This window comes from Phyllobates terribilis, unplaced genomic scaffold (assembly GCF_046119375.1).
Source record: "Phyllobates terribilis strain yellow unplaced genomic scaffold, ASM4611937v1 Scaffold_12__6_contigs__length_324123572, whole genome shotgun sequence".
NCBI lineage: Eukaryota > Metazoa > Chordata > Amphibia > Anura > Dendrobatidae > Phyllobates > Phyllobates terribilis.
Genome location: NW_027362772.1, coordinates 44,206,119 through 44,226,907, shown reverse-complemented (window position 1 = coordinate 44,226,907; position 20,789 = coordinate 44,206,119). Strand labels below are relative to the sequence as shown.

Below are 20,789 nucleotides of genomic sequence, written 5' to 3'. Positions count from 1 at the left end.
AAGTTGATGTGGAGGAGAGCCCACTTAAAGGAGCACTTGATATCCGTTGAAGCACCTGCTGTTTTTGTGCCTCATCTGGAATTTGTAGCGATTGGCGTGGCCGTAAGAAAGGGATCTTATCACATTGTCCGCTAAAAGAAGTAGACATTTTAGTTTGGCTGGAAGATGGTCTTTTTTCTGCAGATGTTACTGTTGCTTTAACACCTACCCCACGGACACAACCTTTTTTCCACTTCCCAACACGCCTAATCCCCTTTCCACCAGCAGCAGGCCTTTTTCCACTCATTTTGGTGGTTAACTAATTCACAACTCTGGAGTTGTTTGCACAAAAAAACAATGGATGGTAACCGAGCAGAGCTGAGTGGCCAAACTGTGGTATTAGGCCAAAACTATTGGCTGGGTTAGATGCAGAAAAAAATTATTTTGAATTTGCAACCTGATGGAGGTCAGTATAGATGGACTAATACAAATAGTCCCACACACTGCTAGAAGCCCAAATATTTTTTCAGAGGTACTGTAGATGCAGATAAAAATTATTTTTAATTTGCAACCTGATGGAGGTCAGTATAGATGGACTAATAGACCAAGTCCCACACACTGCTAGAAGCCCAAATATTTTTTCAGAGCTAGATGCAGAAAAAAATTATTTTTAATTTGCAACCTGATGGAGGTCAGTATAGATGGACTAATAGACCAAGTCCCACACACCGCTAGAAGCCCAACTATTTTTTCAGAGCTAGATGCAGAAAAAAATTATATTCAATTTGCAACCTGCTGGAGGTCAGTATAGAAGGACTAATAGAACAAGTCCCACACACTGCTAGAAGCCCAAATATTTTTTCAGAGCTAAATGAAGAAAAAAAATATTTTTAATTTGCAACCTGATGGAGGTCAGTATAGATGGACTAATAGACCAAGTCCCACACACTGCTAGAAGCCCAAATATTTTTTCAGAGCTAGATGCAGAAAAAAATTATTTTTAATTTGCAACCTGATGGAGGTCAGTATAGATGGACTAATAGACCAAGTCCCACACACCGCTAGAAGCCCAAATATTTTTTCAGAGCTAGATGCAGAAAAAAATTATTTTTAATTTGCAACCTGATGGAGGTCAGTATAGATGGACTAATAGACCAAGTCCCACACACTGCTAGAAACCCAAATATTTTTTCAGAGCTAGATGCAGAAAAAAATTATTTTTAATTTGCAACCTGATGGAGGTCAGTATAGATGGACTAATAGACCAAGTCCCACACACCGCTAGAAGCCCAAATATTTTTTCAGAGCTAGATGCAGAAAAAAATTATTTTTAATTTGCAACCTGATGGAGGTCAGTATAGATGGACTAATAGACCAAGTCCCACACACTGCTAGAAGCCCAAATATTTTTTCAGAGCTAGATGCAGAAAAAAATTATTTTTAATTTGCAACCTGATGGAGGTCAGTATAGATGGACTAATAGACCAAGTCCCACACACCGCTAGAAGCCCAACTATTTTTTCAGAGCTAGATGCAGAAAAAAATTATATTCAATTTGCAACTTGCTGGAGGTCAGTATAGAAGGACTAATAGAACAAGTCCCACACACTGCTAGAAGCCCAAATATTTTTTCAGAGCTAAATGAAGAAAAAAATTATTTTTAATTTGCAACCTGATGGAGGTCAGTATAGATGGACTAATAGACCAAGTCCCACACACTGCTAGAAGCCCAAATATTTTTTCAGAGCTAGATGCAGAAAAAAATTATTTTTAATTTGCAACCTGATGGAGGTCAGTATAGATGGACTAATAGACCAAGTCCCACACACTGCTAGAAGCCCAAATATTTTTTCAGAGCTAGATGCAGAAAAAAATTATTTTTAATTTGCAACCTGATGGAGGTCAGTATAGATGGACTAATAGACCAAGTCCCACACACTGCTAGAAGCCCAAATATTTTTTCAGAGCTAGATGCAGAAAAAAATTATTTTTAATTTGCAACCTGATGGAGGTCAGTATAGATGGACTAATAGACCAAGTCCCACACACCGCTAGAAGCCCAAATATTTTTTCAGAGCTAGATGCAGAAAAAAATTATATTCAATTTGCAACCTGCTGGAGGTCAGTATAGAAGGACTAATAGAACAAGTCCCACACACTGCTAGAAGCCCAAATATTTTTTCAGAGCTAAATGAAGAAAAAAATTATTTTTAATTTGCAACCTGATGGAGGTCAGTATAGATGGACTAATAGACCAAGTCCCACACACTGCTAGAAGCCCAAATATTTTTTCAGAGCTAGATGCAGAAAAAAATTATATTCAGTTTGCAACCTGATGGAGGTCAGTATAGATGGACTAATAGAATGATGCTATGCCCAAAAGATTTTACTTCACTAGGTGCAGTAAAAAAATTGGTATTCTATACACAGGTGTTATATCTTGCAACACAGATAGGCTACTCCGCTGACTAACACACTCTGCAATAGGCCAAAAAGGATTAGCTTTGCTAGATTCAGCCAAATGCTGTGAAAAAAACTTGCACAGCACTGGCACAGACCTGCCTGGCAAAAACTGATAGGAACTCATGTAACCTAGTCCTGAAAAGGACTCCAATTACAATTAGTCTTTACTCCCACAACCTATCTATTTAAGAGCACAGACCTCCCTGATAAAAGTCGTAGGAAATGCTGTAACCTTAAAAGGACTGCAATCACAACTATTCCCTACTCCCAAGCTATCTGTATATTTGTGCGAAAATTGGCTTGAAATTAACAAGGTATAGCGCACACAGCAACAGCGGTGCCGTCTAACACGCAGCTGCAGCAGTGAGAAAATGGTGGCGACGGGGAAAATGGCTTGGTCTTATAGGGCAAGGACATGTGACATACACTGCCAATGACACATGCCCTTGCTTGTGTGAAAAAAAGCACTTCGCTCCGTGTGTGCGCTGCTGATAGGCTGACAGATTGCACCTCCCCACTGCAAATGCGGGAAAGAGAAAAAAAAATGGAGATCTTCATTGTTCCTGCAGAGATCCATCCCCTGCCCCTCCCCCCACCCCGCTGTACACTCAAACTGCGTATTAACATTAATTTTCATCATTACTGAGAAAAAATCCAGTTATGATTTTGGTGCACGAACAGTTATCGAACATAACCTCGAACAGCCGAATTTTTCTCAAATTGTTCGTGTTCGCCGAACGGCTCGAACACCGCCCAAAACAGCTCGAATTTGAGATTGGCGAACAGTTCGAGTAGAACAACGCTCATCTCTACTTGTCACCTGAGGAGGAAGGACCGCACCAGCCAGAAGACACCCTTGAGGCCCATCGTCACCACGCAGCCTCTTGAGCTGGTAGCTCTGGACCACGTCAAATTGGCTCCAAGCCGGTCCGGATACATCTACGCCCTGACAATCGTGGACCACTATTCCCGTTTTCTAGTGGTGGTCCCGGTAAAGGACTTGACAGCCCAAACAGCGGCCCGAGCCTTCCAGCAATACTTCTGCCGTCCACACGGGTATCCGGAACAGGTCCTGACAGACCAGGGTCCAGCGTTTGAAGCTGAAATCTTCCAGGAGTTCTGCAAACTCTATGGCTGTAAGAAGATTCGGACAACGCCTTACCACACCCAAACCAACGGGATGTGTGAGAAGATGAACAATATAGTCATTGATCTCCTGAAGACGTTGCCCCTGGAGGAACGCAGCCTGTGGCCAGAAAAACTGCCGGACCTGGTAGACATGTACAACAATATCCCGGTGAACGCTACAAACTGCATCCCGGCTTACCTGATGCGAGCCAGACCGGGTAAGCTGCCCGTAGACCTGGAGATGGGAGTCCTAATACCTGAGGACACCTCCCCGGATGCGGACTGGGATACGGAAAGGCAACTGCAGTACAAGAAGGTACAGGAGAGTGTGGAGAAGAGCCTGGCTCAGGTGAGAGAGAAGCAAGAAAGACTCTTCAATCAACACGCCCCTGCTAGTCCCCTAGAACCTGGTGAGCAAGTCCTAAAGCGAAAAAGAAGGCTACATAAGTTGGACGACCAGTGGGAAAGGGAACCCTACACCGTACTGCAGTCTGACTACGACAACCCAAAGGTGTGCGTGATCACCAAGGACGGAGGAGAAACCACTAGTGTCGTCTCCAGAGACCACCTCAAAAGGTGCCCCGAGCAACTCCGCAGTGCAGAAGAGGATCAGAGTGACCTTGAACCCGCAGAGGACAAGGAAGAAATGATCAGCACCGTTCTCGGAGAGTTCCCTCAGTCCTGGACTCGCATAAATGATGCTATAGTGGTACCCGTCCTGCATTTCCTGCAACCGGCACAGCAACAACCAACACCAGAGCCGGAAGGTGAAGAGGAGCAAGCGGTTCCAGAGGCAGAAGAGCCTGTTCCAGCAGCCCAGGAGAGTCAACCCTCTGCTGACAGTGAGCCTGCCATGCCTGCGGTAAGCAAAAGAACCCGCAGACAGCTGCCTGCCCTACCTGTACATTCAGCTGGTAGCTGCACCACTAACGCTAGTGGGGAAAGCCAGGTTGGTCCACCACCAGACAGTGGGCTACGTAGGTCAACCAGGAGCACAAAGGGGCAGATACCCGCTCGCTGGAGAATATAGAGTGTACTAAAAATTGTAAATAACCCTGTTGCCAAATGTTGAATTGTTTGCCAAAGTTACCTGCATGTTTATTGATAGTGTGTTTCAGTTTCTTGCAGTTACCCTAAGGATTCACAGGTTATGGACTTTTTATAACCGGGACCTTGTATGGACTGCGTTCGGAGCCTAACCCAGGAATGAACTAAGACTGTGAAGGACTTGGGGTAGGACAGACCCCCACCTGGTTAAGGCTCCCCGTTGTTTTGGTGATATGGACACCCGGTCACAGACCACACTGTGACCTAAAGAACTCAATTTGTGCGTCGTCTGTCTATTAATGTTTTATTGTTGTGCATATTGTCTTTGTTTATTGTTTAGTCCCGGAGTACTAAATTTCACTAGGGGGGAATGTGTCACCCTACCTGGATGCCACAAGTGTAATAAAGCTGTGTCTGAGAGCAAGGGGGAGGTTCTCTGGCCAGGGAAACATTAGCATGCAATGCCTCCTGTCTCAGGCCAGTAGGGGGAGCAGGCTGCCCCTATAAAAGCTGGTACTGGGGACAGGGTTAGGAGAGAAACTGGATTGCCGGTCTCAGCTTTGAGACGTGTCCCAGAGTGGAGCAGGGACAGAAAGTTGATTGCACCTAAGAGGAAGTGTGGCAGTAGGAGAGACAAGAGGCGAAGAGAGCCTGTCTTGGCAGAGAAAAGACTTAACTTTACCTGACTTTGGTGTCTGAGGCTGGAAGGATTCCACATCCCCCAGCAGAGAACCAGCCCGCAAGGGACTGTACATTCCTTGGCCTAAGAAGCCTGGAGGCCCTGCCACAACCGAAGGGACCAGTAAAGCCGTACAAGGCTGGGAGCAGAAAGGAACCCACGTCGCAGGCCATACAGGCGAGAAAGCACGGAAAGCTCGGAAATGTGGGCTGTTATCCTATCAGGAGGAGATAGTCAGAAGGAGCGCAGAAAGCACGGTAGGCCTACACCCTCACCCTGACCAGGGCCAATTTCCCCGTTGCTCTCAGACATCCAGGTCCCCTCCTAGATGGGACTGTTTGTGGGTCAGTTTACCTGTTTAGTAAAGACCCTGGACTGCAACCTGTTGTCTGTGTGCTCCTTGCTCCTCCAGCACTACCATCACTCCCACCATCCACTATACTGCCCTGGGGCCGCACTCTTCCCGTGGGGAGTCACACTACCATAGCTGCACATCTCATCAGCCCCAGCGGTCTGCATGCACCGGCGGTTCCTAATAACCGCAAATCCACGGGTGGCGTAGTCGGACATAATCAATATAACGGACTACCACTGGCCTGACCACCCTGAGCCACGGAACCGGGTTGCCACTACTACTGCCATCGTTCCCCTACTGCCCGGATCCGAGTGCCCCACGGCCCAGGGGGCGAGTCACTATACACCTCAAGCAGACTAAGGGCTCTGTATCCCTGGCACCGCCTGTTAGCCACATGAGAGTTACTCCACAGTCCGGTCCCACATTGGCTGGAGCACGTACATGCTGGCGTGAGTCACACACACTTCCTAGCGCTTGCTGCGTAGCCTCTGTGCAGTTAACAGGGCTGTGACTACGATTATTTGTGGCACATCTCTCGTGTAGTTAACGGACATAGTGCAAATCCCTTTTCCCATCCAGGTGTGTTGTAACACTGGAGGGATTTACACTTTAAGTTGGTTATCTTACACTGTTACCCTGTGGGTGTGCGGCCGCTGTCTTCGTGGCTGCATCGCGGACCCCGGGGTTCAGTTGCATATTATTTTAATAAAGTTGTTGCAACCGTCCCCCTAACACAGTGAATGTTTAAGGGGGGAAGATATGATCACTTCTGACCTGGGAGGGGACTGATCCCAGTGGAAGAAAGGAGAGACATGTTTTAGTAAAAGTTGTGTGGAAGGATTGAAGGAAGAGGATGGAGACCGTGGACTTGGAAGGATGGATGTATAAACATGTTACCATTATGGATTATGTCGGTTAGATTTAAACTTTCTTAAAAGAACTGTTGCTACTGAATACATGTGCTTTCATAATTGTATCTGCCGTCTAGAGGATCATGGACTGTGGCTATAGACTATACTGGCTGGAGATACAAAATCTGTGGGCCAACCAAAAGTTGGGAGACAGTAAGTATGGCCTTATACAAAGCCAGTGGAACTTCTGAACCCAGATTGGGAACTTGAGGACTGAGAGAACTGTATTTTGGCCCTTTACCTGGAATTGCTTTATTACCATGGCTGTGAACAATAAAATATTGTTGCATCGTTAACCTGCCTAGGTGATTATTTACTAGGCACAATCTCGGATCTTTACAAATAGTATTAGTAAATTAAAACCATGGTTCTCTTTAAAACATATCATATATAACAGCGTTCCAAAGTCAGCCATTTCTACCTTACATTTCTTTGCAGTGTGTCAGTTAATCTACTCACACTAGGTCTCTGTCAAAAATCGAATTAGTAAACTACAGGACTGATATTTAAAACCGTTGTTCTCTGTCAGACGTATCACATATAGCTGTGTTCCAAAACCAGCCATTTCTCATGAAAGTTGAAAATATTGTCCTCCATTTAAAATGGGCAAGGTGCGTGGCAAGGGATGGGGAAGTGGACATGATGGTGCATGCAGAGGCCGAGGACGTGGCCACAACAAACACACATACATCTTGTCGCTCGACCTTCCTGTCCCAATTACTAGAGGACCGCTTCACACCACTATGGAACCCAGAGCAGTGGCAAAAGATTGTTGGTTGGATAGCAGATTATGCTTCCAGTCACTTTGTCACCACCACCATCCTGTCTTCCACATGGTCAAGTCTCAGTAGTCATGAGTCTGGACCTCATATTCCTCACCCTGATCCTCCTTCCTCCCACCATGCTGAGTGCCCGGAGACAACTGATCCCACACTTGGACACTCAGAAGAGCTGTTCACTTTTCCAATTGTAGATTCGAGCCTCTTGCCGGGCAAGCTTCATGCGAGTCAAGAGGACAATGCGTGTAGCAATGCTCAAATATTTGATCAGCCATTGTCACACAAAGGCGACGGTGGGAAACTGTTGCAAGAGGTGGATGATGATGAGACACAATTTTCAGAATGTCAGAAGGAGGACCAGGGTGCGGAAGTGGAAGTTGAGGTGATGGATAATACAGTAACTGATCCAATCTGGCAGGGGAACGTGCAGAGTGAGGAGAGCAGCACACAGGGGGAGGGAGGCGTAGCACCACAACAAGCAGGAAGAAGCAGTGCAGTGACAACAGACACAAGGTGGGAAAGCGTTTCCTGTAGCGCCAACATGACGTAAGTTGCCTGTACAACTGTTAGGTCTTCCCAGGTCTGGTTGTTTTTAAAGATTCTACAGATAACCCCAAAAAAGCCATTTGCACCACTTGCCAGGCAAGCACCACAGGCAAGCAAAACTAGCAGCCTGACCACCACCATCATGATCAGGCACATGGCAAAAAAGCACCCGACTAAGTGGGCCGAACTCCAGGGTCCAGAAACAGTGTCTTTGGGTGCTGCTTGTTACGCTGTTGTGAGTGCATGCCAATCCCCTGTCAATGGTGCATGCAAAGCTGCCTCCTGCCCTGCCCCTCAAACCGGAACACATACCCCATTCATGTAAATGGGGGATCTAAATTTACCTGGTTTCCTGAGCTGTCATTTGAGTGACAGCACAGGAAACACAGTCTCTGATCGTGTTAATTGTATTATCATAATCAGAGTGCTGTGACATAATGCTGACAGGTGTCAGCATGATGCAACAGCTGTGACAGGTGACCCATGGTAAAAAGCTTATCGCAGGTCATAGGCACCGGCTAATGGTACTAATACCACCATCAGCTGGCGCCTCCTGCCATAGGAAACATCGGGCACAGGTGCCGCTGGATGGGAGCAGTAGTCTCCCATCCACTGGAGTCTGTGTTTTGCAAAGTGTAAAAAAAGGTTAAAATTAATAATAAAAATATTCAAATAAAAATAAACCATATTGTACTCACCTACACCTTGTCCCCAATGTTCTCCGCACCTGCAAAAAAACAACAACAAAAAAACCACCATATATTCACCTTACAGCTAATCCCCGAAGCCCTTGATCACCTGTAATAAAAGTAAAATAATAAACAAACCTCATCCTCACCTTTTCGATGTCCAAGTAATGAGTGTCCCATGAAGATTCCATAAACAGAGCGACCACACTGTGTGTGACGGCTCTGTTCATTTGCCGGCAATATACTGACTCAGTGTATAGCCGGCAAATGAGGCTATGCATACGCAGTGAGTATTTTCCCACGCATGCAATGAGTTGAACTAACACAAGTGATAGTGCGGAAAACATCCGAACCCGAATAGTAACATGGACTTCCAGAGGAAGTTCATGTTCGGGGTCTGGGACCGAACAGTAGATGTTCAGTACGGACGCCGAACTTTACTCTTCGGGTTCGCCCAACACTAGTCGTAAACAACTACTGATTCTGAGAATATTTATCTCTCTGTGTACGGTGTGTTTAGCTTTGGGAAGTCAAGATGTCTTGGTTGTAATTAGATGCTCTAAGTGCTAAGGTTTCCTCTTATGGAGAGTGCCAAGTTAGTGTAGGCAGATTTATAGGTCATGCAATTTTCCTTGGGAATTTATATATGCAAATGGCCTCATCAGAGAGGAAGAAAACTGAAACTTAGAGTTCCTGATGTCTTTCTCTCTGAAGAGGCTATTTGCATTTCACTGTTATTACACCCACACAAAAACAGGTTTTAATCAGTTATAAAACAGGAATGCTCCCCATTCAAAACAATTATAAATTTTGGGTCTGACGCCTTTATTAAATGATCCATTTGATGTTTTTAACTTTTTATCAACACTAATTGTCTTTGTCATTGGCCCGATAATTTTGCCAACTTTTTGCCATTGTTTTTTTTAATTGAGCTAATTTTACCCACATATCAGTACTGTTTTTCTCACTTTGCTGTCTCATCTTCATAATCTCTCCCATTGTCCAAGTTAGGCTGCAAGATTTATTCCCCAAGTCAACGATTTAAAACAGGCTTGGACTGGCCCACAGAGGAACAGAAGAATTCTCTGGTAGGCCCCTGTGGAGTAGTGCCGATGAGCAGTTTTATTGCACTTGATTAACTATTTGCAGAAAAATCATCTAATCATTCAGTAAAAAAGCTAGCCAAATTAATATCACATAGAAGCAAAAGTAAATTTTCCAACTAGGGTCAGGTCATTTTTGCAAGTAGCTGAACAATGGGCCCCAAGAATCAATGTTAGTGGTGGGCCCCAAGAATCAATGTTATTGGTGGGCCCCAAGAGTCAATGTTATTGGTGGGCCCCAAGAGTCAATGTTATTGGTGGGCCCCAAGAGTAAATGTTATTGGTGGGCCCCAAGAGTCAATGTTATTGGTGGGCCCCAAGAGTCAATGTTATTGGTGGGCCCCAAGAGTCAAAGTTATTGGTGGGCCCCAAGAGTCAATGTTATTGGTGGGCCCCAAGAGTCAAAGTTATTGGTGGGCCCCAAGAGTCAATGTTAGTGGTGGGCCCCAAAAGTCAATGTTATTGGTGGGCCCCAAGAGTCAATGTTATTGGTGGGCCCCAAGAGTCAAAGTTATTGGTGGGCCCCAAGAGTCAATGTTAGTGGTGGGCCCCAAGAGTCAATGTTATTGGTGGGCCCCAAGAGTCAATGTTATTGGTGGGCCCCAAGAGTCAATGTTAGTGGTGGGCCCCAAGAGTCAATGTTATTGGTGGGCCCCAAGAGTCAATGTTATTGGTGGGCCCCAAGGATCAATGTAATTGGTGGGCCCCAAGAGTCAATTTTAGTGGTGGGCCCCAAGAGTCAATGTTAGTGGTGGGCCCCAAGAGTCAATGTTATTGGTGGGCCCCAAGAGTCAATGTTATTGGTGGGCCCCAAGAGTCAATGTTATTGGTGGGCCCCAAGAGTCAATGTTATTGGTGGGCCCCAAGAGTCAATGTTATTGGTGGGCCCCAAGAGTCAATGTTATTGGTGGGCCCCAAGAGTCAATGTTATTGGTGGGCCTTTTTCAGCCCAGTCTGACACTAGTTTTACATATTTGTGGAACTGATGCTAAAGGCAGAAACAAACCATTGGCTTGTAAATAAAATACAATACATTACTTTGTATATAAAATATAGTAAAAGAAAAAAATTAAATACGAAAATAAGAGAAAGTGTAAAAAAAAATCATTGACAATGCAGAAGAACCATGTTATCTAAAATTAAATGATTTATATGTAAACTTTGAGTTTAATAATCTTTTACCTGATTTTGGATACGTTATATTATAGATGTCATCATCTCTAACTAGAAATTCATTTTCAGCAAACTCCAGATCTTTCTTAGAGGTCATATTGTTAGGGAAAAGGACTCCCTTGTATTCAATGTAAGGATCCAACATGTCTTACTTTAAAAGAAATAAACAATTAGAGTGTTTACATCACAATAAGGTAATATACAAACTCAGAGATATTTATCAGTGGAATATTGAAAAGAGACACAAAGTTTAAAGATCCAGAGTTCCTTTAACTCTTTAGTTTTTAGAATAGAAACTGTCACTTATCGTACCCTAACTTAGGTGCTAACGTCAGTTACTGGGTGTAACATACAAATATGATCATCATTTATCTGATGCACAATTCACTTACTGAGCACAAGAGGCTGGACTCCTAAAGTGGCTTCATTGTCAGGCACCATGAAGATATCAGCTGTCGAACTTGTGTGTTTTACTGCCATAAACTATATGGAAGGTTAATTTTCAGTCATTGTTTATAAGTTTTCAGTTGCAGGCATTGTGACTGCAGAATGTATAAAGGCATCTGTTCCTGAGGCACTTTGGAAATATCTATAACAAGCAGTAATGGAGAAATCTCAGGCAGTGTTGGGGCTGAGAGGGAATAAATAGCAGGATGCGCATTGCAGCAGAGTGCTGAATCTATCCAATCTATCTGTGCAACAAATTACATTTGCTATTCAGCTAATTGCAGTAACAGCTTCTTTTACTTATCAGGAAGGTAATGGCATCAACCAAGATGTAAAATCCCCACATTAGCCAGAAGTAGATGGATGGAGCGATCATCACTGACTGCTACTTACTTTATTGTCTCTTTTCTTGATCAACTGCAAACTACAGTAGCTCAATGCTGCTGATTTCCTCCCCCACATAGCCTCCCTATATACAGTATGAGCGCCCATATAGCCTACTATATATATTATGGGCCCCCACTTAGCCACCTACAGTTGAAACCAGAAGTTTACATACACTATACACTATATGAAAAGACACAAATGCATGTTTTTCTCAATATCTGACATGAAATCTGAATAAACCTTTAACGTTTAGGTCAATTAGAATTACCATACATTTTAATATTTGCCAAATGCCAGAATAATGAGAGAGAAATTTAATGGGATAGGCATTTTTATTACTTACTGTAAAAGACAAAAGTTTACATACATTTAATTAGTGTTTGGTACCATAGCCATTAAACTGAATGACTTGGGTAAAATATTTGGGATATCCTTCCACAAGCTTCTCACAATAGTTGGTGGGAATTTGGGCCCATTCTTTCTCACAAAATTGGTGTAACTGATCCCCGTTTGTAGGTCGCCTTGCTCACACCTGTCTTTTCAGCTTTGCCCCTAAATTTTTTAATAGGATTGAGATCAGGGCTTTGTGATGGCCACTCCAAAACATTGACTTTGCTATCCTTAAGCCACTTTGTTACCATTTTGGCAGTATGCTTCGGATCATTGTCCATTTGGAAGACCCATTTCACCCTAAGCTTTTACTTCCTGGCTGATGTCTTAAGATGTTGCTTCAGTATTGCCACATAATCTTCTTTTCTCATGATGCCATCTATTTTGTGAAGTGCACCAGTCCCTCCTGCAACAAAACAACCCCACAACATGATGCTGCCACCCCTGTGTTTCACAGTTGGGATGGTGTTCTTAGGCTTTCAAGGCTTTCTCCCTTTATCCTCCAAACGTAACTATGGTCATTATGCCTAAAAGGTTAAAATTTAGTTTCATCAGACCACAGGACATGTCATCAAAAATTAAGGTCTTTGTTCCTGTGTGCATTTGCAAACATCAATCTGGATTATTTTATGTTTATTTTGGAGTAATAAATTCTTCTTGGCAGAGTGGCCTTTCAGCCCATGTTGATACAGTACTCGTTTCACTGTGGTTATTGACACAAGCTTACCAGCGTCTGCCATCATCTTCACAAGGTCTTTTGCTTTTGTCCTTGGGTTGATGTGCACATGTTAGACCATAGCACTTCCATCTCTGGGACACAGAACCTATCTCCTTACTGAGCAGTATGACGGCTGGACATTCCCATCTTGTTTATACTTGCGTATAATTGTTTGTACAGATGAACGAGGAACCTTCAGGTATCTTGAAATTGTACCCAAGGATGAGCCAGACTTGTGCAAGTTCACAATTCTCTACCTGATATCTGATTTATTTAGACTTTCCCATGATGCTACACAAATAAACAGTGTGTTTCAGGTGTGCATTAAAATACATCAACAGGTGTGTCTCTAATTAACTCAGATGTTGCTAAAAATCTATCATAAGCTTCCAAACACATGACATCATCATATGTGCAGTCCAGAGTTGTTTAAAGGCATAGTAATCTTAGTTTATGTAAACTTTTGACTTTGCAGTAAGTAATAAAAATGCCTTAAAGCATTCTCTCTCTCATTATTCTGACATTTGGCAAATATTAAAGATTATGGTAATCCTAATCGGCCTAAAATGGGAAAGGTTTATTCTGATTTCATGTGAGACATTGAGAAAAACGTGTCTTTTTATATAGTGTATGTAAACTTCTGGTTTCAACTGTATATACAGTGTGAGCCCCATATAGCTTCACTGTATACAGTATGAGCTCCAAATAGCCTCCATATATATATAGTATGAGCCCCCATATCCCCCATATACTGTAGCATAATATGTATAGTATGGATCCCCACATGCCCCCCTATATACAGTATGAACCCTCACATAGCCTCTCTATACACAGAATGAGCCCCCACATAGCCCCCTATATATAGTGTGAGCCCACACATTACCTCCTATATACAGTATGAGCCCCCACAGAGCCTCCTATACACAGAATGAGCACCCACATAGCCTCCAATATGCATTGTCAGCCCCCATAGAGCCTCCTATATACACAGTATGAGCCCCAACATAGTCTCCAACATACAGTGTGAGCCCCCACATAGGTGAGCCCCCACATAGCCTCCTATATATAGCATGAGGCATCACATAGCCCCCTATGTATAGGCACATATCCCACGCACATATAAAGAAAAAAAAACAAAACACAAAACATACTCACCTTGCTTACGCTCCCCCAGCGCTCAGCTCCAGTCTCCGGTGAACTGATTCACCGGACAGCAGACGCATTGTGATGACATCATTGCATCTGCTATCAGTCGCACATGCAGACTGGTGGAAAAAGGAGCCAGTGGCTTCATCCTCCACCAATGTATTCATCGTTGTCTGCACCCTGACCATTTACGAAGGCAAGACCACAGGTACAATTTATATTGACAACATATATCAAATATTGTGGTCAGTAAGAAGCTTTAACAATTTTTAATTAACTTAATCTAAAATACCGCCCATGTAATAAGTCCCTATAAGTATCAATCAATAAACACCAACTGAATGAATGCACGGCACTATTATGGTATTTACAAAACCTAATCAAGATAAAATATCATTGTATGATTGAAAAACCACATTGTCACGAACAGCGTCCACTCACCGCACACACAACTCAAATGTGATTGTAAGGCTATGTTCACATATCATGTTTTTTTCAGCTTTTTTTTAATTGTTATTCAGCTGCATGTTGCAGTACCAGCAAAGTCTATGAGATTACAGAAATCTCATGCACACATCATGTTTTTTTTTTGTTCAGGATTTTTTGCTTTACATGGTTTTTTTTTGCAAAATAGAGCAAGTCACTTCTTTCAGCGTTTTTTCAGCGTGTTTTCATCCATTAGAAGTAATGGGTGGTGAAAAAAAACAAATCAAATAGGCAGGTGTCAAGTTTTCAGCGTTTTTTCAGCATTTTTTGTGACTAAACCATAGTGACATTTTTTTTTCCACTGAACTTTATGTACATGCATAACAGAAACAAAAGAACAATGGAAAAAAAAAGCTTAAAAAACGCACGAAAAATAGCAGCAACGATAATTCTGAACAACCTCCTGGCAAGAGGTCAGCTTTTGATGCAGAAAATGAACGCAGGAAAAAACATGATGTGTGAACATAGCCTAAGGGTTCACACATCCACACTACACGTCTTGCTCCCACCGCTCAGTGGTTTGATAGGTCAGCAACACCAGCGAGGAGCCTGGCCTGGACACACACTTGTACAACTGCATATCAAACTGTTTTGGGCATCGGATGGGTATTCTTCATGCATTCTGGCATACACAGGGTAACTCATCCAGGCTACTTTTCCCCTTCAGGGTTGTGGGTTTAGAGCAGCAGGGAACAAACATATTAAATTTGAGATTTAATATACATAGCAATACATTTTAGATGGCTTCATAAAAAAATCATTGTTTCCTTAGTTAACCAACAACAAACCTTTTACCTTTTCCCAAACACGGATTATTTTTGAACTACCATTTGTCAAAAAGTCATGGATTTTAATGTATACACCAACTGTGTGCAAAACTAATAAAGTTTGCTTATTTTTCCCAAAAAATAATATTTTGGGAAAAGTTTAACAAATTAAAGACCTAGAAAAGTCTGTTAGTGCAGTGTGCGTCCCCCTGAAGAAGCTGACGCAAAACATGCATTGGGGTTTCTGCCCCTGCCCCATCAGGTATTATTCATGGCTATTCTGCGTGTATATTGTGCTAAATATGTGACTTTTTGTTGACTCTAATCCCTGGCATTTTGCACTATTATATAGCCTAGTCATACATATAACATTAGGGTTTCATCCCTACTTATATAGATGGATTTAATGATTACTATGTTGGTCTCTTTATATGTATTATGGCTTTGTTGTGTGGACTCATTATTGTATAGATGTGCAGTCTCTGTGCCCTTTTATCTTAAAACCTTGTATAGTCTACCATTCGGTATATAGCACCTTATTTGGAAATTATATATGTTCCATATAGTTTATATGAATTTTGATTAGTAACACACTGTATATCCCTTTGTGGAGCATATTTATTTTGCTATATATTCATTTGTATTGCCTGTCTGGGGTGGGTTTTTTTCTTTCCTTGTCACCTCTCTATTTTTTTTTATTGTTTTTATATTTATTCAATAAAAAGTATTTATTTATTCAGCTTCTTTTTTTGGTTTTTGGTCTCATTTGTGTTGTTAAACAGGCTGTTGGCTACCACTGTTTACCACTGTTTTGTTAACCCTTTCGCCGAGTATGCTCGGGAAAGCACCGAGTATTTACAGCTGCTCGGTGTTATGTTTGAATCACTCCCGTGTGCATGTTTTGCGACTGTTTGACAGCTTTAGTACATGCACTGTTCAACATCCCTTTGGCCATGGCCAGAGATGTTGAGGTCATTGACATTTCTAAGGCTGTATTGGCATTAATGAGCTCGAAAGGGGTTCAATCCACTCCAAGAAGACCTCAGACTGTTCACATATTTTACGTTCAGTTAAAGACTTTTAAGTCCTTACTAGTGTTGAGCGAACATGCTCGACACTGCTCGGTACTCGCCCGAGCATCTCACTACTCGGGATGTTCAGCGACTACAAAGCATTTCCGGGTTACTCGGGCGGGAGCTCGGGTCTCCGCCCTGCACTTTTGGCGCTCTTCACAGAGCCAATGAACATGCAGGGATTGCCAGCCAGTCAATGTAATGATGCAGCCATATTGGTTGTGGGCATTACAGTGATTGGCTGGCCGCACAGCGTCACCTCAAGTATTTAAAACCGGGCGCCGCCATCTTGGACACAGTCGCTCCGGATCAGGCAGTGTAGGGAGAGTGCTGCTGAGCTAGGGAGAGATTTATACGGCGAAATAGGTCGTATAGGATCTCTAAAGCCTGCAAAATCAAACAAACAGTTCTTATCAGGACAAATATCCAACCCAGATAACAGGCAGACAGGTAGGCTGTATAGGAGATGCAGTGGTTATACCAACAAACACTGCATTACAGTCCTGTGTGCTGCTTGTCAAATTGATAGACTTAGCCCCAGGTCTCAGGGGCCAGGAAAAATCCTTTTTTTTTCATCTAAATCCTCTTTTTTTTTTCTTCAGTCAGACTGTACAAATACCCATCTTATTAAATTTTTGGTATTCCCCCCCCAAAAAAAAACAAAATTGAGTGTGTCTGTGAGTGTTCAGACACAAATATATCTGTTTAAAAGAGTCTGGTGTAGGCCAGATAACTACAACTGTGGTTTTGCAGTTCCACGGTTCAAATCTCTGCATTTTCCATTTTTTGCCTTTTTTACATAAAAAAAAACAGTTTGAGTGTCTCGCTGACTGTTCAGACACAAATATATCTGTTTAAAAGATTCTGGTGTAGGCCAGAGAAATAGATCTGTGGTTTTCCTCTTCCACGGTACAAATCTGGGTGTAATCCACCTTTTTGCATAAAAAAAAAACAGTTTCAGTGTCTCACTGACTGTTCAGACACAAAAATATCTGTTTAATAGATTCTGGGGTAGGCTAGAGAAAAAGAACTGTGATTTTCCTCTTCCACGGTTCAACTCTGAGTGTAATACACCATTTTGCATAAATAAAACAGTTTCAGTGTCTCACTGACTGTTCAGACACAAAAATATCTGTTTAAAAGATTCTGGTGTAGGCCTGAGAACTAGAACTGTGGTTTTCCTCTTCCACGGTTCAAATCTGGGTGTAATCCATCTTTTTGCCTCTTTGTATAAAAAAAAAACAGTTTCAGTGTTTCGTTGACTGTTCGGACTCAAATATATCTGTTTAAAAGTTTCTGGTGTAGGCCAGAGAACTAGAACTATGGTTTTCCTCTTTCACGGTTCTAATCTCCTTTTTATTACCCTTTTGCCATTGATAGTGTGAGTGTAAGCTATTTCACTTCATTTACAATGGGCAAGGTGCGTGGAAAGGAACGTGCAGAGGACGGGGCCATGGCCAAGGTGAAAATGTGCCACAACCAACAGCAACATCTTCTCGCTTCCAGTTCTTGACCGAATTTCTAGGGAAGCACACAACAACACCACTATTGCCAACTGATCAGTGTGAACTGGTTATTAATTGGATAGCAGATAACACTTCCAGTCACCTGGGCACCACCACCTCCGGTCTGTCTTCTACACGGTCAAGTCTTAGTAGCCGTGAGTCTCGACTGCATACTCCTCCTCACCCTGATGCTCCTTCCTCCCATCATGCTGAGTGTCGTCAGACAGCAACTGATCCCACAGTTGGACACTCTGAAGAGCTGTTCACTGGTCGATTTCCATATTTGAGCCCCTCGCCTGCTCCGCTTGAAGTGGTGGAAGAGGAGATTCCATGTAGCGATGGCCAAATATTTGAACAGCCACGGCCACAGGAAGGTGACACTGGCAATTTGTCACAAGAGGTAGAAGATGAAGAGACACAATTGCCACGAAGTGAGGAGGAGGACCATGGAGCGGAAGTGGAAGAGAAGGAGGTGGTGGATGATCTAGTAACTGACCCAACGTGTCAGGAGGACACGCAGAGCGAGGCCAGCAGCACACAGGGGGAGGGAGGCAGAGTACCCCAGCAGGCAGGAAGAAGCAGTGTGGTGGCCACAGACAGAAGGGGGGCAACCGTTCCCCTTCACACCAACACGAGAGACGTCGTCAGTAGAACGGGTAGGTCTTCCAGAGTGTGGAATTTTTTTAAAGATTCTGCTGATAACCCCAAAAAGGCCATTTGTACCACCTACCAGGCAAGCATCAGCAGGGGTGACAAAACTACCAACCTGACTACCACCAGCATGTCAGCAAAGTACCCGACTTTGTAGGGTGAACCCCGGGGTCCATGACCAGTGTCAGCTGGTGTCACCACTGCTTCTTCCACTGTTGTGCATGTAAGAGAACCCCCTGTTGTGCGTGCAAGGCAATCCCCTGTCCATACTGCCCCCTCCTCTCAGTCTTCACTTGTTATGGCAGTTTCTCAAGAAACAGCATCAACGTCCACATCCACGTCCCACCGCAGCGTTCAATTGTCCATATCCCTGACGTTTGAAAGAAAGCGCAATTTAGCAGCCAACGCCCCACATGCCACAGTCCTAAATTCGCACATTTCACGACTGCTTGCATTTGAAATGCTGCCTTTTAGGCGGGTGGAGACAGAATCCTTCCGCAACCTTATGGCGGTGGCCGTCCCTCGGTACTCGGTCCGGAGCCAACACTATTTTGCCCGGTGTGCCATCACCGCACTACACAAGCACTTGTCCCAAAACATCTGCCGTGCCCTCATCAAGGCAGTTACTGAGAGAGTCCACCTGACAATGGACACGTGGACAAGTGCTTGTGGACATGGACGGGACATCTCCCTGACGGCACACTGGGTAAACATAGTGGAAGCCGGGACCCAGTCGGACCTTGGGACGGAACACATCCTCCCCACACCGAGGATTGCAGGCCCTATGTCAGTCGGAGTTGCCCCCACAGTGTACAGCTCCTGCGCATCATCCTCCTCCTCCTCCTCATGTTCAGCCTCCATCTCAGATATCACCACATCAGTTTCAAGATGGAAGCATTGCAGTACTGCCTCAGCCAAGCGGCAACAGTCTGTGCTGAAACTCATAAGCATAGTTGATAAACCTCACACTGCTTGTGAGTTGTGTACAGCTGTGAAAGGGCAGGCAGATCTGTGGCTGAGACCACTGAGCCTACATCCAAGCATGGTCGTGTGTGACAATGGCCGTAACCTGGTGGCGGCTCTGAGGCGAGGCGAGATCACACACTTACCATACCTCGTGGTTCAGCGGTTTCTTAAATCATACACCGAGTTCCCAAGTCTGCTCATCCAATTGCGCCACCTATCAGCTCATTTTCGGAAGTCGGCTACTGCTTCCGCCGCCCTTTCTGTGTTGCAGCAGCGTTTGCAGCTTCCGGCACACTGACTGGTGTGTGATGTCCCCACACGTTGGAACTCTACCCTCCACATGTTGCAAGGGATTTGTGAGCAGAAGAGAGCAGTTGTGGAGTACCAGTTGCAACAAGGACGTCCATATACAGGTCAGACTCCACACATAAGACCTCAAGAGTGGACCTGGATGTCTGACATATGTACCATCCTGACAAACTTTGAGGAGTCCACCAAGATGGTGAGTGGCGATGACACCATCATTAGCGTCAGCATCCCACTTGTCTGTCTTTTGCAATGCTGTCTGCAGAGAATTAAAGAGGAGGCATTGCAGCAAGAGTATGATGAGATGGATCAAGAAGCCGTAGCGGGCGATTACACACAGCCCATCCTCATCTCATCCCAACATTCATTGGGGGACAATGAGGGAGAGGAGGAGGAGGAGGAGGAAGAACAGGAGTTGGTATCATGCGCTGTAGACCGTAGTACCTGTACAACTGCCATACCGTAGGTTCAGCGTGGTGGCCTGAGGACACGGGGGAGGAGGAGGAGGAGAGCATCTTGGTGAGGACACGGAAGTCTTGCCCGTTACCAGTCTGGCACGCATGGCTAACTTTTTGTTGCGCTGTCTTAACCGTGATGCTCGCGTTGTCAAAATGTTGGGTGACAGTCCTTACTGGTTGGTAACACTATTAGACCCCCGCTACAATGAGAACTTTCACTCTCTTATTCCTGAGGTGGAAAGGTCTACAAAAAAGTGGCAGTACCAGAAGGCCCTTGCTGCAGAACTGTTAAAAAAATTCCCATCTGAACACACTAGCAGCAGAGGTCACAGTTCTTTGCCCAACCAAGGCTTACAGGTGAGAGAGATGCAACTCCAATCCAGCAGAGGCAGGGGAACACTGTCAACCTTCTGTGACAGTTTTCTGAGACCCCCCACCTTACAGGCCCTGAGGCGCGGGGTGCTCTCACAAGGAGTGTAAAGTTTCAAAAGATGGTGAGGGAGTACCTTGCCAACCGCACAATCGTCCTCCGTTAATCCTCTGTGCCTTTTAATTTTTGGGTATCCAAGCTAGACACTTGGCATGAACTCACTCTGTACGCCTTAGAGGTCCTGGCCTGCCCTGCCACTAGCGTGTT

General features: G+C 44.1%; 2 protein-coding genes across 7 annotated transcripts in view; both read right to left on the bottom strand.

Moving 5' to 3' along the window:
- Positions 1 to 20,789, bottom strand: part of LOC141172013 (sulfotransferase 2B1-like) — a 388,130-nt gene that overhangs the window by 216,050 nt on the left and 151,291 nt on the right. For 2 of the 4 annotated variants that reach the window (XM_073655776.1, XM_073655778.1), the window contains exon 2: positions 10,862 to 11,003. The exons of 1 other annotated variant lie outside the window; for it this stretch is intronic. In XM_073655776.1, coding sequence (XP_073511877.1) covers positions 10,862 to 10,997 — 136 coding nt within the window. In that variant the 5' untranslated portion in view covers positions 10,998 to 11,003. Of the gene's footprint in view, positions 1 to 10,861; positions 11,004 to 11,244; positions 11,442 to 20,789 lie in introns of all 4 variants that reach the window. One more of the 4 variants, XM_073655777.1, reaches the window with a different exon arrangement.
- LOC141172014 (sulfotransferase 2B1-like) overlaps positions 1 to 20,789 on the bottom strand; it is a 913,436-nt gene that overhangs the window by 741,362 nt on the left and 151,285 nt on the right. The window lies entirely within an intron of this gene.